Source organism: Lytechinus pictus, chromosome 1, assembly GCF_037042905.1.
Source record: "Lytechinus pictus isolate F3 Inbred chromosome 1, Lp3.0, whole genome shotgun sequence".
In the NCBI taxonomy this organism is placed as follows: domain Eukaryota; kingdom Metazoa; phylum Echinodermata; class Echinoidea; order Temnopleuroida; family Toxopneustidae; genus Lytechinus; species Lytechinus pictus.
Window position 1 is genome coordinate 1712858 of NC_087245.1, and position 16209 is coordinate 1729066.

A 16209-nucleotide genomic window follows, 5' to 3' on the forward strand; every position below is an offset into this window, starting at 1 on the left:
AGAGGATGTGACAGCATAGGTGGAGAGGAAGAAAGAGAGAGGGGAAGAAAGAGGAGGGGTGAGATATGGGGAGAGGGGGGGGGGTGGAAGAAGAGGGGGAGAAAGATAGATAGATTGATACATAGAAAACAAGGAAAGAAACGTCAGAGAGAGAGAAAAAAAAACTGATGCAAAGATAGAGCAGATAGAGTAATTAATGAACCTCATTAAAATAGGATAATTCATCTAAAAGCAAAACCGGAGAAGAGATTCTTATATTAATTTGTGAATGTTAGATTTTTAATATGCTAATTGTTAAATGCAACCTTGTATCAATATTGCTAAAGCAAGCAACAATACATATTACATCATAGAGCTATTACAGAATAGCTCTATGATTACACATAAATGACTGGCATTCTGTCGATCCCTCACATTAGAAACATGTAGTTACTAAAAATAGTAGTCACAACGCAATGCAACAATTATAAAAGAAAGGCATAATTATAAAAGAGACCAATAGATAATGAATAAGGTTACATGATAACACATAGAACATGTACAGTTAATCTGACAAAACATATATCAATTGATGTGTATTTAAAAACTAAATTAGTGCTTCAAAATTAAGTTATAAAATTGAAAAATACAAAAATTTGAAATACAAAAAATACATCATATAAACACTGCACATTGCTTATTTGCATTGCCCATTACATCACAGCATCCATAAATTACACGCTCAAATGATACATTAATTGCTTTACTGAGATTTGTACATTATGTAGTGTATAGAGTGATCATGAAAAGTAGGTGCTTTTGATTCCATACACATCCATCATAGAGGATGATTAAGATACATACATGTATAGACTATTAATTTTATTGTCCTGTTAAGCCAAGCATCCCTAAAGATTATTTGAAAATTTAGATTTGCGATTAAAATAAATGAAATGAAATAAGTTAGAATAGAATAAAATAATAAAATTAGATGCAATAGAATACATTTTACAACAGTGAATTTTTGCTAGTAATGTACTGTTATAAATCTATTGAATTACATGTAACTAGAACTGCCTGTCAGTCGGCAAGCACATGAGGAAATAAGAGTGAATAAGATCGCTAATATACAAAGCAATATCAATTCATTAACCGTAAATAGACTGGGCTATTTTGACCCCTAAGAAGATGGGGGCTGAATAGATCTTGGCCGTTGATCGCGTGATCACAACAAAAATTAACATGCACATTACCCATGACATAATCTACAAAACAGTAAGAACAATATTCTGCGAAAAATCTCTTTACTAATTTATTATGCAAATTTATGCGCAAAATCAAAAGTTTTCTCTATTTAACTAAATAATGCCCCTAAAATGCTTATTTTTGGTTCACAGACTTTATAGGATTTTGATCAAATATACTTTAAAATAAAAACAATATCACATTTATTTTCTTATGTATTTTATTGTTTTCTAAATTTCTTATGTATATCTATATTTTTCGACTTTGTTTTTTATTGTTTTCTCAATGGACATTGTCAGGGACTTTATTTTGACCATAAACAAGATGAAAGTCATTGATTTTAATCATTAAAAGGAAAAATAATGATACATTTACGAATTTCGGCTAAAACACTATTTGCATTGGATTTGAACACAAATTCACGTTTTTGAGCAACTTTGGGTCTGCATGTACTTACAAAACGTTGCATCATTTTCGGAACTGCGTACCCGGGGGTCGCAATTTTGGTCTCAAAAGTTGTGTGAGACTTGAAAGTAAAAGTCAAAGAACAAAAATTTTGCGTGGCAGATTCATCGCGAAAAATGTTGAAGGGTGGCTGAATCAGCCCTCCCCCAGGGTTAAGGGTGTTATTATTGTACAATAAACACATTTGAAATGCTAGAAATATATCCACTATCCACATGGCAAAAAGGTTTAATCAGTCAATTCCAAATATATATGTTTAAGCTACCAGCTCACTTTCATTGTTCCTATATTTTTCAGAAACTCATATTCTTAAGCTTTCCAAATAAAGATCTATATATTAACCAAAACAGTTTGTTGGGATCTACTTGAATACAAAATACAATATTGATTGCATCTACCTACAGCATCAAATAAGTCTCCTATAAATCTCTGAAGTAGGATTTTAGATTTCTGTGGTTTCAACTTTCAAGCAGTTGGGTGACAGGAAAACACAGATCTCATTGGGTTACAGCTACATGCTGGTTTAGTTTGATTAGGAATATCAAAACAAAAGGGAAGACTATGATTCACTAAATTATTATCATAACATTACCCTTGTACACCTCCATTTCTCATAACTCACTTTATATGAGGCTGTCAAATTGGCTTGTTTCTAATAAACTACTAAATCACAAAAACAATTATTAAAAGAGGGGAAGCGTGATGCAATTTTACTTGATAGCTCATGTATTAAAATATCCATGGTACTACAATCTTTATTGCCATGCCTCTATTGCTTATATCTCCAATAAAAAAATCTTAACATTTTTTGGGCTAACTTGAATATTTTCATCCAGTATTATGTCAATTACCCATTCAATTTTAAATTGCATCATAATAAATCCAAATAGGGAATTCACAAGATTCTATAAAGATGAGAACAAATTGTTGTTGTTCTTAAGTGGTACATCAAATAACATTTAACATATATTATATATTTCACTAATTAAAAAAAAAACACCATCATACTAGGACAATAGGAACTATCAATATTGTACAAATAATATTAGCACTGTACACACATCTTTACAAACACTAGGTACAAAAATAAAAATCTATAGACATTATTCACATTATGTACAAATCAAGGTGACTTAAGATTATAAAGAATGATATCGTGATTACTCTAAGACAGCATCAAAGAAAACATAATTTGAATCAAATGAGACAGTTTTAAGAATATTGATGTCATAATTTCATTCAATAAACAACAGATGTATAAATCCCTCATTAAGATTGGTGTACAACCACTGTGTTTACTTTCCATTTGGTCTCATCCCATATGGTCTAATCCTTGTTAATCTACAACCAATCTGTTCTAACCATTTGGATTAATTGTCATTTAACCCATTTACCATTTGGTCTAATATTCACTTGGTCTAACACTACTTAGTCTATTATGTTTAGTTGACCTGATAATGAACCATATTTTCATTAGAAAAAAGTGACAAAGTTTATCAAGTGATGGTTGGACCAAATGGCAATTAGACCAATTTGACATGAGACCAAGTGAGTTTACCCATGATGGCATTAGACCAATTTGACATGAGACCAAGTGAGTTTACCCATGATGGCATTAGACCAATTTGACATGAGACCAAGTGAGTTTACCCATGATGGCATTAGACCAATTTGACATGAGACCAAGTGAGTTTACCCATGATGGCATTAGACCAATTTGACATGAGACCAAGTGAGTTTACCCATGATGGCATTAGACCAATTTGACATGAGACCAAGTGAGTTTACCCATGATGGCATTAGACCAATTTGACATGAGACCAAGTGAGTTTACCCATGATGGCATTAGACCAATTTGACATGAGACCAAGTGAGTTTACCCATGATGGCATTAGACCAATTTGACATGAGACCAAGTGAGTTTACCCATGATGGCATTTGACCAATTTGACATGAGACCAAGTGGGTTTACCCATGATGGCATTAGACCAATTTGACATGAGACCAAGTGGGTTTACCCATGATGGAATTAGACCAATTTGACATGAGACCAAGTGGGTTTACCCATGATGGCATTAGACCAATTTGACATGAGACCAAGTGAGTTTACCCATGATGGCATTAGACCAATTTGACATGAGACCAAGTGAGTTTACCCATGATGGCATTAGACCAATTTGACATGAGACCAAGTGAGTTTACCCATGATGGCATTTGACCAATTTGACATGAGACCAAGTGGGTTTACCCATGATGGCATTAGACCAATTTGACATGAGACCAAGTGGGTTTACCCATGATGGAATTAGACCAATTTGACATGAGACCAAGTGGGTTTACCCATGATGGCATTAGACCAATTTGACATGAGACCAAGTGAGTTTACCCATGATGGCATTAGACCAATTTGACATGAGACCAAGTGGGTTTACCCATGATGGCATTAGACCAATTTGACATGAGACCAAGTGGGTTTACCCATGATGGCATTAGACCAATTTGACATGAGACCAAGTGAGTTTACCCATGATGGCATTAGACCAATTTGACATGAGACCAAGTGAGTTTACCCATGATGGCATTAGACCAATTTGACATGAGACCAAGTGAGTTTACCCATGATGGCATTAGACCAATTTGACATGAGACCAAGTGGGTTTACCCATGATGGCATTAGACAACCTGAGAATTAGATCATCATATGGTGTTGCAAGAAACTTGGTCCCTAAATCAATCATATGTCTTGCAATTAATTGCAAGTCTATTTTTGGTCCCTAAATCAATCATATGTCTTGCAATTAATTGCATTCATGATTGATTGCTTATCTGCTCCTCGAAACAAAGAGTGTAATCTGATTTGCTCGAGCTAAAATCAATTTCTCACTTATAAAATTGCAACAGAATATTTGCAATTGATTGCAAATATTTTCTTGCAACACCTGACCCCCTAAGTGGATACTGATAAAGCCATCTGTTAAAACATGAGTCAATCCATTTAGGAAAGAATGATTCCTGACGGCATCTACCAATGTACCTGATCTGACTCAATGATCCATATCACATAAATCAAATATTTGCCACTTTGTATTCTCAAAAACAGGGAAAAGGGAGAGAGGCTTGGGTCTTGACCTTTGATTGCAATAGCTTACTTGAATTGTTGAATGAAGGTAAATAAAGTATAATCAATATTCTTTCCCCAAAAAACATATTCCTGGTTATTGCACTGTCTGATTTCTGCTTCAAACTTGAAGAATTTTCTTTTCGCACTTTCATTCAATGCAGGTAGTAAGATAGTAAGAAAATAAAACTTCATTACAATTGTGAATTCACTTCATTATTTCCCACATACGTACATTAATAATCTAACAAGGCAAACGCCAAGCGTTGTCTCGCCTGCATATTGCAGTCATGAAGAGACTGCATGTCAAAACTACATGTATGCTATACGACTTAGTTGGACCTCTGTTACGAGTTTGGCGATCCCACCTCGAAGCTATAGAAAGTTATTGTGTGTACAACACAGCAGTGCCAGTCATGGAAAGTTCATTGACCTTTGACCTTAATCAAATTCAACTCACATTCGAACTTGACCTGCACCTTCAAGAGATGGACCTCTTGTTTGAATTTGGCAATCCTACGTCAAAGATATAGAAAGTTATTGTGTGTACAGCACAGCACAGTGCCAGTCATGGAAAGTTCATTGACCTTTGACCTTATTCAAATTCGGCTCACATTTAAACTTGACCTGCACCTTCAAGAGATGGACCTCTATTATGAATTTGGCGATCTCACCTCGAAGCTATAGAAAGTTATTGTGTGTACAACACAGCACAGTGCCAGTCATGGAAAGTTCATTGACCTTTGACCTTATTCAAATTCGACTCATATTCGAACTTGACCTGTGCCTTCAGGAGATGGACCTCTGGTATGAATTTGGTGATCCCACCTCGAAGATATAGAAAGTTATTATGTGTACAACACAGCACAGTGCCAGTCATGGAAAGTTCATTGACCTTTGACCTTATTCAAATTCGACTCATATTCGAACTTGACCTGTGCCTTTAGGAGATGGACCTCTGGTATGAATTTGGTGATCCCACCTCGAAGCTATAGAAAGTTATTGGGTGTACAAAGTTATTATGTGTACAACACAGCACAGTGCCAGTCATGGAAAGTTCATTGACCTTTGACCTTATTCAAATTCGACTCATATTCGAACTTGACCTGTGCCTTCAGGAGATGGACCTCTGGTATGAATTTGGTGATCCCACCTTGAAGCTATAGAAAGTTATTGGGTGTACAACACAATTGTTGACGACGGCGACGACAACGACGACGCCGACACCGGAAATAGTGATACCTATGTCTCGCTCCGCTACGCAGGCGAGACAAAAATGACAATCATAATTCAAGTCTTGCAGTAAGTACTGCCATAAATGCAACTGTTTCACAAAGAATACAAAATATAAATTGTTTGGGAAAAAAATATGAACATAATAAGTACTGTTTCATTTCAAAAGCCACTTCACATCACAAGAAATGAGAGATAAGTACCATGAATATCTTGGTTCTAAATTTACCTCGAGCCCCAGTTGTCATGGTAATCATAGGCAATGGGCCACAATAGATATGAGAACGAACATTTTGGAGGCGGATCTTAAGCCAGGTAAAAGACATCCCTATTCCAAAGAGTAAGAGTAGTTTGTAATCAGGCACCTGTTCTTAAAGTCAATTAAGCAGCAGAACATCTTTTTGACAGCACACAAACCTGATCGGAGAGGGATGTTTATCATCAGCCTATACTCTCATCATCTGAATACTCAACCGTTTTCCATCCCTTCGCTGCAAAATGAACTCCACCTGCAAAAGACAAATGTGAAAATTAACATAATGAATACATGATAAAAATAATATCAATTTGACCTTAAAATTGATGATTCTTTTTAGGAGTAATGTGGATAATTTATACTTGAGTGATATCTTTTCAAAAAATCAGTGAAGCAGAAAGATTCAAATAGTGAAACTCATGATCACCATTCTATTAAGAATGGGTGAACAGTGTCAACACTTTGAACCATGTGTACTTAATAAGAAATATATTGGGAAGATCTACAACGAATATTTTTGTTTAAACCAGATTGTCATCATCGGCCATCAATCTTTAGGTAGACCTTTAATCCCCTATCGTGCTAACATTCTTTGTTATTACTTTTACATGATCTATTGAATATACATTTATGTTCAAGTTCATTTTTTACCTCTTCTTTCTTGGAAGTACTTCGTATATTTTTAGGAAAGGCACTTAAAGAAATAATCACATTATTATTACTATTATTATCATCTCTCCGATAAGAGACAATGGCTAGAGCAGTGTAGTCATTTCACCTCAATAGTTCATTTTGATTTCAATGTATGTTTACTTACTTGGTGGATCTCTCTCTGTCCTATTTAGTGCATTGGTTGAACGGGATGGTTTTAGAACTGGAGCCGGTCTCACTGTTGCATCTAATCCTCCTATATGATTGGCTGTCATTTTGGAGGCGTCGCCCCCAGCCATGGACTGGGCCCAGTCTGGTCTACCATGGGATGATTCAGCAGAAATATTCTGGGCCAAATAAATATACATGTAAAAAATTACAATAGTAACAGTTTTATTGTCTGTACTGTAAATGGTTCTAACAGCTTGTACATGTATGTTTCAATATAAAACATTAACTAAATGTTTGTTTGTCTTTCTTTCCAGCAGAGCTTGTCTTATGGAATGGAACTTCAATAACAATTGTGAAATAACTACGTAACTCTTATTAAAACTTTGAAATAACTGACTTTGCCCCCTTGGATATCAGCACACTAAATATTTGGGAATGCTACGATTTTTCACACACTTCTATTTTACTGTGGAAGGAGGAATATAAGAATCAAATATTCAATAACAATATCATGTTTGGTTCCCATCACAGTAGGAACTTTCCATTCCAATAATTAAAATCTGTATGATCATATAAGGAGCAGACTTCACACGATTCAAACTGATATAATTATAGACCCCCTCCCCGGTCAAAAAAACAAACAAGTGGAATGCTTCTGGCGGTCTCACATGCATCACACGATTCAATATAGTAGCAGTGCTGACTTTGAAAACTACTATAAAACAATTATTCAAAAAAAAAAATCATATAGTGATACTACGTTCATTGACCTTTGACCTTAATCATGTGACCTAAAACTTGTCAGTCAGTGAAACTTGATTACCCCTATATCCACATTTTATACACTATATCTATAAACTTTGAAAGTTATGACAGCAATCTTATAATTACCCCTAAAATGGCAAAAGTTCAATGACCTTAAATGACCTTTGACTTTGGTCATGTGACCTGAAACTCGCACAGGATGTTCAAAGATACTTGATTACTCTTATGTCCAAGTTTCATGAATCAGATCCATAGACTTTCAAAGTTATGTTAATTCAACAGATACCCCAACATGGCCAAAGTTCATTGACCTTTGACCTTGGTCATGTGACCTGAAACTCGCACAGGATGTTCAGTGATACTTGATTACTCTTATGTTCAAGTTTCATGAATCAGATCCATAAACTTGTAAAGTTATGATGGTAATTCAATAGATACCCCCAACTTGGCCAAAGTTCATTGACCCTAAATGACCTTTGACCTTGTTCATGTGACTTGAAACTCTGGCAGGATGTTCAGTAATACTTGATTAAGCTTATGTTCAAGTTTCATGAACTAGGTCCATATATTTTCCTAAGTTATGATGACATTTCAAAAACTTAACCATAGGTTAAGATTTTGATGTTGATTCCCCCAACATGGTCTAAGTTCATTGACCCTAAATGACCTTTGACCTTGGTCATGTGACCTGAAACTCAGGCAGGATGTTCAGTAATACTTGATTAAGCTTATGTTTAAGTTTCATGAACTAGGTCCATATACTTAGTAAGTTATGATGTAATTTCAAAAAACTTAACCTTCGGTTAAGATTTGGTGTTGACGCCGCCGCCGCCGTCGGAAAAGCGGCGCCTATAGTCTCACTCTGCTATGCAGGTGAGACAAAAACAATAGGTTTGCTCCTCAAAATAATAACAATGGATATAATGCTACTGGGCCTGTAGAATATTAAATATTAGAACCAACCCCTGCATAATATGGAGGAAAACCAAGAAATTATTGAAGTTAATGTATTAATTTCAAAAATTTTCTCTGATAGTAAAGACAACAGGATTTATACCACTGCATTTTCAGTAAAATTGCAATGCAAACCAAACTGTTCTCTAGCAAGCTGTCATAGCAATGTAATTCATGACTATGCAAACTCTGTAATTTTCTATAATAACAACGCAAAGTCCCATTCATTTCAATGTGCATCTAAATTACAAATTTTTCTATTGCTCTCTCTCTCATTTTTTCTTCCCTGTCTTCTTCATGAGCACTTTTGTCAAAGTGGAAATGGCACTATGAAATTATCATATATTATTATCATAATAATACTGAACATATAAAAGAATATGAGCATACTTACAGAAGCTGATCTTGCTCTTTTAAGCTTAGCATTAAACTGTGTTGATGGGAGTGTTTTTGATGCCCCACTACTCTTGATGTTAGGGGAATTTCCTGTTTTGTCGGGGGTCATTGCACCTTGTGGTCTTCTCTTCCCACTGGCTTCAAGCTTTTCCATTCTCCTTTGCCTAGGAATGAAATAGTGGTTTTACAAGTGAGATTATAGGTATAGTTTAAAACATTATGGTCAAGTGCACTGAAAACAAGTTCTTATTTAGTATTTGATTACGCTAAATAGAGATACATCATGATGGAGAAGTTTAAAACAATTTAGAACCTAATTCCGATAGATTTTATCACAATTTAAACATGGGTTATGCAAAATTTTGAGGGGCTAGTGGCGGAAAGGAGGGGATGAGGTGAACTCCATTTCAAACAACTAGAGCATTGTCTCCATGGCATAGGATGACTAAGTACAAGAACAAGTAAAGATCTTTGTTTGTTTTTTTGTTTTTCAATACATAAACAAGTAAAACTTACAAGCCACATTTACTCAATTAACTACCTTGCTTTCAACAATTCATCGTCATTATCCAAATAATTATTGCGATGTGTATCCATGGCAACAGGGGCATTGGCCCTCCAAGGTTTATGCTGGAGTGGTTTTGGGGGTTTACTCTTGGTAGACCATGCAGTCTTTCTTGGTGGGGTTACTGTCTTCTTGGTGTCATTCTCATTGTTACCTTGGCCATTTGTTGTGACCTGCTTCTGCTTTGGTGCATCCTACAAGAAATGAGAAAAAAAATCTTTACCTTGTCAATTTTGAAATTTAAAAACTGTTAGATTATGATCAATGGTAGTGTAGCAATCATAAAATAATGACGAAAGTAATACCAGATCCTACGTAACAGAAAGCTGTGAACCACGGGCAAAGAAGACCATAATAGAGACATGATATAAGGTTGAGAGAGAGAAAAGGAAATGACAAAATGAGAGCAAGGGAGGAAAGCAAAACAGAAAGTGAAGAGAGGAACTCAGATAATTCTTTCTGCCTAAATTATATGAGAGAAAATATAAGATAGGGAAGAGAGAGAGAGAGGGGGTGGGAGAGAGAGAGAGAGGATAAGCCCATGTTAAGAAGTTAAAAGTAGGTGAACTAAGGACAGTCAGATGGCACAAAACTGAAACTTTGTACATATTCAACACTAATTATTATTATTATTTTTAAGAAAGTCAAGATCAACAACATTCAATCTAATCCCCCCAAAATGAGTTTATCATTAAATCATTTAGAGCCTCAAACAGACCATGTGCTTCTCACCTTTGGAGGAAGATAGTGTAAGCTACGAACATTCTCAAGATAGTGTCGCTTCCAGACTCCTGTCTCGTACACGCTAGGAGTGAATGTCAGATACCAGCCAAGCTTGAGTGCCTTAGGCATCCATAGTTGATCCAACTCAGTCAGGTAGCGCCAGTACCAACAAACCTGGTTTTAGAATATCACAATTCATTATTAATCATACCTGTACATTCTAATAAACTTCAAAATATGATATATATTTGAATCAATTATCTGATACTTCTTTCTCAAAGATATCTCGGCATTATACTTTGATTCCACAGAATGTGATTTTTTTTTAAGTAGGGAAGTACTGCAAATATTTTGAAACTGTAACGATGTCAGCAAACAATGAGATAATTCACCTTCATAATAAAGTAAAATATTCTCTTCCTGCAAGTCTGCAAACCAATCTTAACTGAATAAGCGCATACTTAGATCATATCAAGATCAAAATCCAAAATTAGATCCACTAAAAAAAAATCACTTTAGAAATCAAATGAAGTATAAATTACCAAATATTTCCATTAAGTAACAAGTAAAAGCGAAATGTTTTCAAATGTTTTAAGTTTCTCCTGTTTGTTGTGGGTACCATGTCACAAAGGACATCATCATTGCTAGGTTGTCATTCTCAGACAAATCCGTAAATAACGATGGTGACAAGTTCAATGTCTTTAACTCACTTGAGCAGTTCTACAGAGACTCCTAGGATCCAGGAATGAGAAGATGTAAAGACTGAGTGCTCTAGGTAATACCCTTGTGAAGTCCACACGCTCAACAGGTAGCTGCACCTTGACCAATGATTTAGTGTACTGGAGCTGGGACATTGTACAACGGTCCACAATGTCCGCTATCACATTTCTCTTCTGTGCATCTGTCCATTTGTCAAACTGAAACAAAATAAGAATTGAAGGAACTGAATGAGAGATATACATATCAGCATTGTAGTGCCTTGATGCTTAGCCTTAATGCGCTATAAGACCTATAGTTCCATGCCTTAGTCTCAGACTTTGATGCCTTTGCACTTTCATAGAATTTCCAAGGCATATATTTCTACTAATCAAATTACTGGGAATGGTAAAAAATATTACGATAATAATAAGCATCACAATCATGGTATAGTAGTACTAACTATTAAGCTTATTGAAGTTAACTATTACATAGAGAAGTAATTTGAGTAAAAGTAGAATCACTGTTTATGTCATTACCATTATACTACTCATATGTAACACTAATGATAAGAATTATATCAGTTATAAACAGTCAGAAAAGAGTAAAAACAAGAATAAAATAAAAATGAAAGTTCTAGTTCTTTACCCATTTTTGGATGACTTCTCGCCTTTCTTCGAATACCTGTTGGCAAAAATATGTTAAAGGAAATCAATTACTTGTTTAAAATCATAGAGAAACCCCAAACAAAAAAAAGAGAACATTCTTTGAATACATGTCCATGTAAATAGAGAAAATTCATACAGGCATAATCCTGACAATTTCATCAAAATCAATAGCAAAATAAGAAAGTTATGACATATTACAATATAATGAAAACCAGATCATAAATGTAACTGAACAGAACTAGGTATTTGTGTTACAAAATTGATATAATTAAAGATTGTTTTAGAGTGTGTGCTCTGCTGTAAGTTGCCTCTAGAGACTCAATACAAACAGGGTGATATCAGGCTGCAAGTGAAAATGACATCTTTCTTATTTTACATATTATTTTGATGAATCTTTCATCATTGACATTGTGCTCATTTGATTTTTATCTACATGTATTTAGAAGTCAACACCCATTAAAATCAAGACAACATTTTGCTGGGATGGACTTCCTCTCTGTTTTAGACTTAAAGGGGAAGTTGACCCTGACAATATGTTGGTTTTAATAAAAGCAGAAAAAATAGTGATAATATTGGCAAATTTTGTTAATGAAAATCCATAAAAAATAAGATAGTTATGGATTTTAAATATTTGGCATAATATGGGAGCAGCTTTTATGTAATATAAATTTCCTAGATTCATTTTTTATGGTAACATGATGAACAAAAAAAAATGTTCTAATAAAAGGGATGATGAAATGATGTGTCTGAACAGTCTGATAATTTATCCACCTCAAGATTAAAATCACTCCCTACATGTATATTTTAAGGAAATGGGCATTTTGCAGAATAAAAAATTCATAACTCAGTAATTCTTTGACAAATTTTCCTTAAACCAATATATTCTCTAATCTTTCTGCTTTTATCAAAACTCATTTATCATCATGAACTGAGAATGGCAACACAGACGTGATTGGCTGGCGCGTTCATACTGTGCATTACGACGACGAACGATCCAAGAAAAAACCTGACTATGTGTGTTTGTCATAAAAATTCAGTATTTTCCAGCATATATTTCAGAAAGGTGGTAAGCTTATTAAATTCAATATTATTTTGTTGTCATCCTTGCTCCCTTTTTCTCCAATCAAAAGGGGAAATTAAGCAGTAATCGAGGTGGGTGCACTAGCGCACCTTTTTCTCCAAATGCATAGACGCTGCAGTTAAGCGTCGGTCGAACCTCCACCATTACGAGCCCTATGGCAGACATCCGTCTGTGAAGGAGGACAAAAAAAATCAGAAAATTTTTTAAAACTCCTTCGAAACAGCAGACATATCAGTCTAGGATAAAGGCAGCGCCAACACATCAGCGAATTCTCTCAAATGGAGATTTATTCATTTTCAGAAAGTTGGCGGAGTACAGCAAGCCTGCATATAGAGTTGAGGTCAAAAGTTTACATACACCCATGTAATTCAGTGAAATTTGTTCGCTTGCTAAACATCGTCAAATTTACTATATCTTCAGAAATATAAATACTACCATGACGAATTTGGTATCAAATGAAAGAGGTATTAAGCTCTTTCAGATGATAGGGATGACGTTTGGATTAAAATATATTTCAGTAATATTTGTGCCAAATGTATTATATTGTTTGTTATTATATTTTCAAACATCGTTTCACAGGAATATATGAATGTTAAATCTATGATTTATATATTTTCTATCATGATATGTAAATGTTTGTATTGATAAGTAACTAGCACAAATATGAAATTTTTTGTCAGGTTTTTATTTTGAATTTGTCTAAAATATGAAGTTTTTTTGGGGGAAACTGAACCCTAAATGTTTTTCAGCTCCTGATGACAAAGCGATGTGATAAAGGGGCATGACATATCTGGATCTGTACGATGCAGGGCCTTCCTGGGCATAAACGCATCGGGTGAGAGAGGGCGGAGTGAAGATTAGAAGGTTCTGTCGATGGCCTTGAATGAGCTTGTCGATGTTGAGTTGATGATAGCGTCACTCAGCTGGTTCCACTCAATGATAGTGGATGGGAAAAACGAGTTCCTGTATTGTTCAGTTCGTGCTCTGATTGGATTGTAGCATTTGAACATTATTTGTCACTTGCCTATATATAGTATTTGTCGTGTTACAGATACATCGTTTGGATTTTATAGGTTGAGCAAAATTTTGGATTGGGAGTGCTGGCACCAACCTCCCGACCACTTAGAAGAAGAGGGTGAGTTTGAGGTTCCTTCTTCTTTCCTTCAGGCTTGGGAGATGGAGTTCTTCTTCTTCTTCTTCTGGAAACAGTACAGTCCACCGTCTGGTGTATTGTCGTACTGAGTTCTGCTAGCTTGTTTGTGATTAAACCAAATTAAACAAGTGGAATGCCTCTGGCTGTCTCATCTGCATCATCCGATTCAATATAGCAGCAGTGCTGACTTTGAAAACTACTATAAAATATTATTCACAAAAAACATCATTCATATAATGATACAATACTACGTTCATTGACATTTGACCTTGATCATGTGACCAAAAACTTGTCAGTGATACTTGATTACCCTATATCCACATTTTATACACTATATCTATAAACTTAAAAGTTATGACAGCAATCTAATAATTACCTCTAAAATGGCCAAAGTTCAATTACCTTAAATGACCTTTGACTTTGGTCATGTGACCTGAAACTCGCATGAGATGTTCAGTGATACTTGATGACTCTTATGTCCACAGTTTATGAACTAGATTAATATACAGTACTAACAGATTTATGATGGTAATTCAACAAATACCCCCAACATGGCCAAAGTCCATTGACCTTTGACCGTGGTCATGTGACCTGAAACTCGCACAAGATGTTCAGTGATACTTGGTTACTCTTATGTAAACGTTTCATGAACTAGACCAATACACTTACAGAGATATGATCGTATGATACTGTTCAAAAGGCACCATAACCTTTGTAGCACACAATGAAAGGATTTGAAAAAAAATACAAGCTCTCACATACTTCGGTTGAAAAAAAAATGTTTTTGCTTGAAGAAGGAATATTAAAACTAAAACTAAGCTAAAAGAGAACATATTAAAAAGAAACAACAACAATTCAAGCAAACAAATAGATTTGAAAATGAATTTTGACCGCATAATTTGAAAATTGTGTCAAAGATAATGAAAAGGTTAAGAGAAAGTCTGCTGATTAGCAAAAAGTCCGATCATCATATTTATCCTTTTATGCCAATCTGGCGCAAGCCTCCTTTTTAATCCCATACAAAAACATTCCATGTTCGCTCAAGCATGAACGAAACTATATTTTTTAATGGCATTTGAAATATAAGACTTCAGAGCACCTATTAACACCAAAATATAGACATCATAATTTGAAACAAAAATTTTATAGACTTTTCAAATCTGTCCCGTTTTTTTTTTTATACGCACTGTACTGATCGAAGCTATAATTATCAATAGATGGGACTGAGGTAAGGCCTAGGCGCGGCGTACGCCTAAATACATTCATAAATAAGCTCACCTTGTCTTTGGTAGGTGCATGGTTCATAGGAGTCCATGAACTGAATTTTATTCTCGTATCTAAGTTCTTCTTCTTATTTTCTATCCGCTTCTGTTCACCTGACCAAGCCATGGTGCAAAAATATTATAGTTAGAAATTTGGGTCCATTCGTTTCCAACGAACGCCGTATCTCACACTGAAGATGCTGAAAATTTTACTTTTTATTTCTTTCTATGGTGGTGTTCAACCAAAGAATTGCATGTACTTTAAAATGATATACTAGTAACAGTATTCCCCCCCCCCCTTCCCATCCCGGTGGTCAAAACGAGGATATTCAGCAAATTCAGAGTAGAGAGAGAAACATAACATCTGAAAGCTAAGAAGTAAGAGAAATATTAGACAGTAAAGGAAATTAAGTTGAAGACACAAAATAGTATACCGTATATCTCTCGATCTCTGTTTCGATCCTCCGCGCTCTTCGGAGATTAGCGATAAATCGCCGTCAATAGCATAGATGACGTACTGGGATGAAATCTGGCTCATTAGCCTAGTTAGCATGTATAGAGTACAGGCGATGGGCATGAATTTTATATATAAAATGAAATAGTCATCTTCAAGATGGAATCGTTAAAGGGATGGTCCAGCTAGGCTGGAGATATTTATATCTCAATAAATAGAGTAAAATTCACAGGGTAAAATGCTGAAAATTTGATAAAAATCGGATAACAAATAAAGAAGTTATTGAATTTTAAAGATTTGCATTATTCCGGTGAAACAGACCTAGGCATGTCTCATAAAATAAGATTGTAATGTTACACGGAAATCAGCAAGCG

General features: G+C 35.0%; 1 protein-coding gene across 1 annotated transcript; it reads right to left on the bottom strand.

The window, feature by feature from the left end:
• Positions 1 to 248: 248 nt before the first annotated feature.
• On the bottom strand, positions 249 to 15603 carry LOC129255646 (F-box only protein 16-like). Its single transcript, XM_054893992.2, has 8 exons — positions 15398 to 15603; positions 11866 to 11901; positions 11232 to 11438; positions 10531 to 10695; positions 9775 to 9992; positions 9232 to 9397; positions 7114 to 7294; positions 249 to 6549 (listed from the first exon to the last, which is right to left on the bottom strand). The coding sequence occupies exons 1-8, from the start codon at positions 15506 to 15508 to the stop codon at positions 6482 to 6484; spliced, it is 1152 nt and encodes a 383-aa protein (XP_054749967.1). The 5' UTR covers positions 15509 to 15603; the 3' UTR covers positions 249 to 6481.
• Positions 15604 to 16209: the final 606 nt, after the last annotated feature.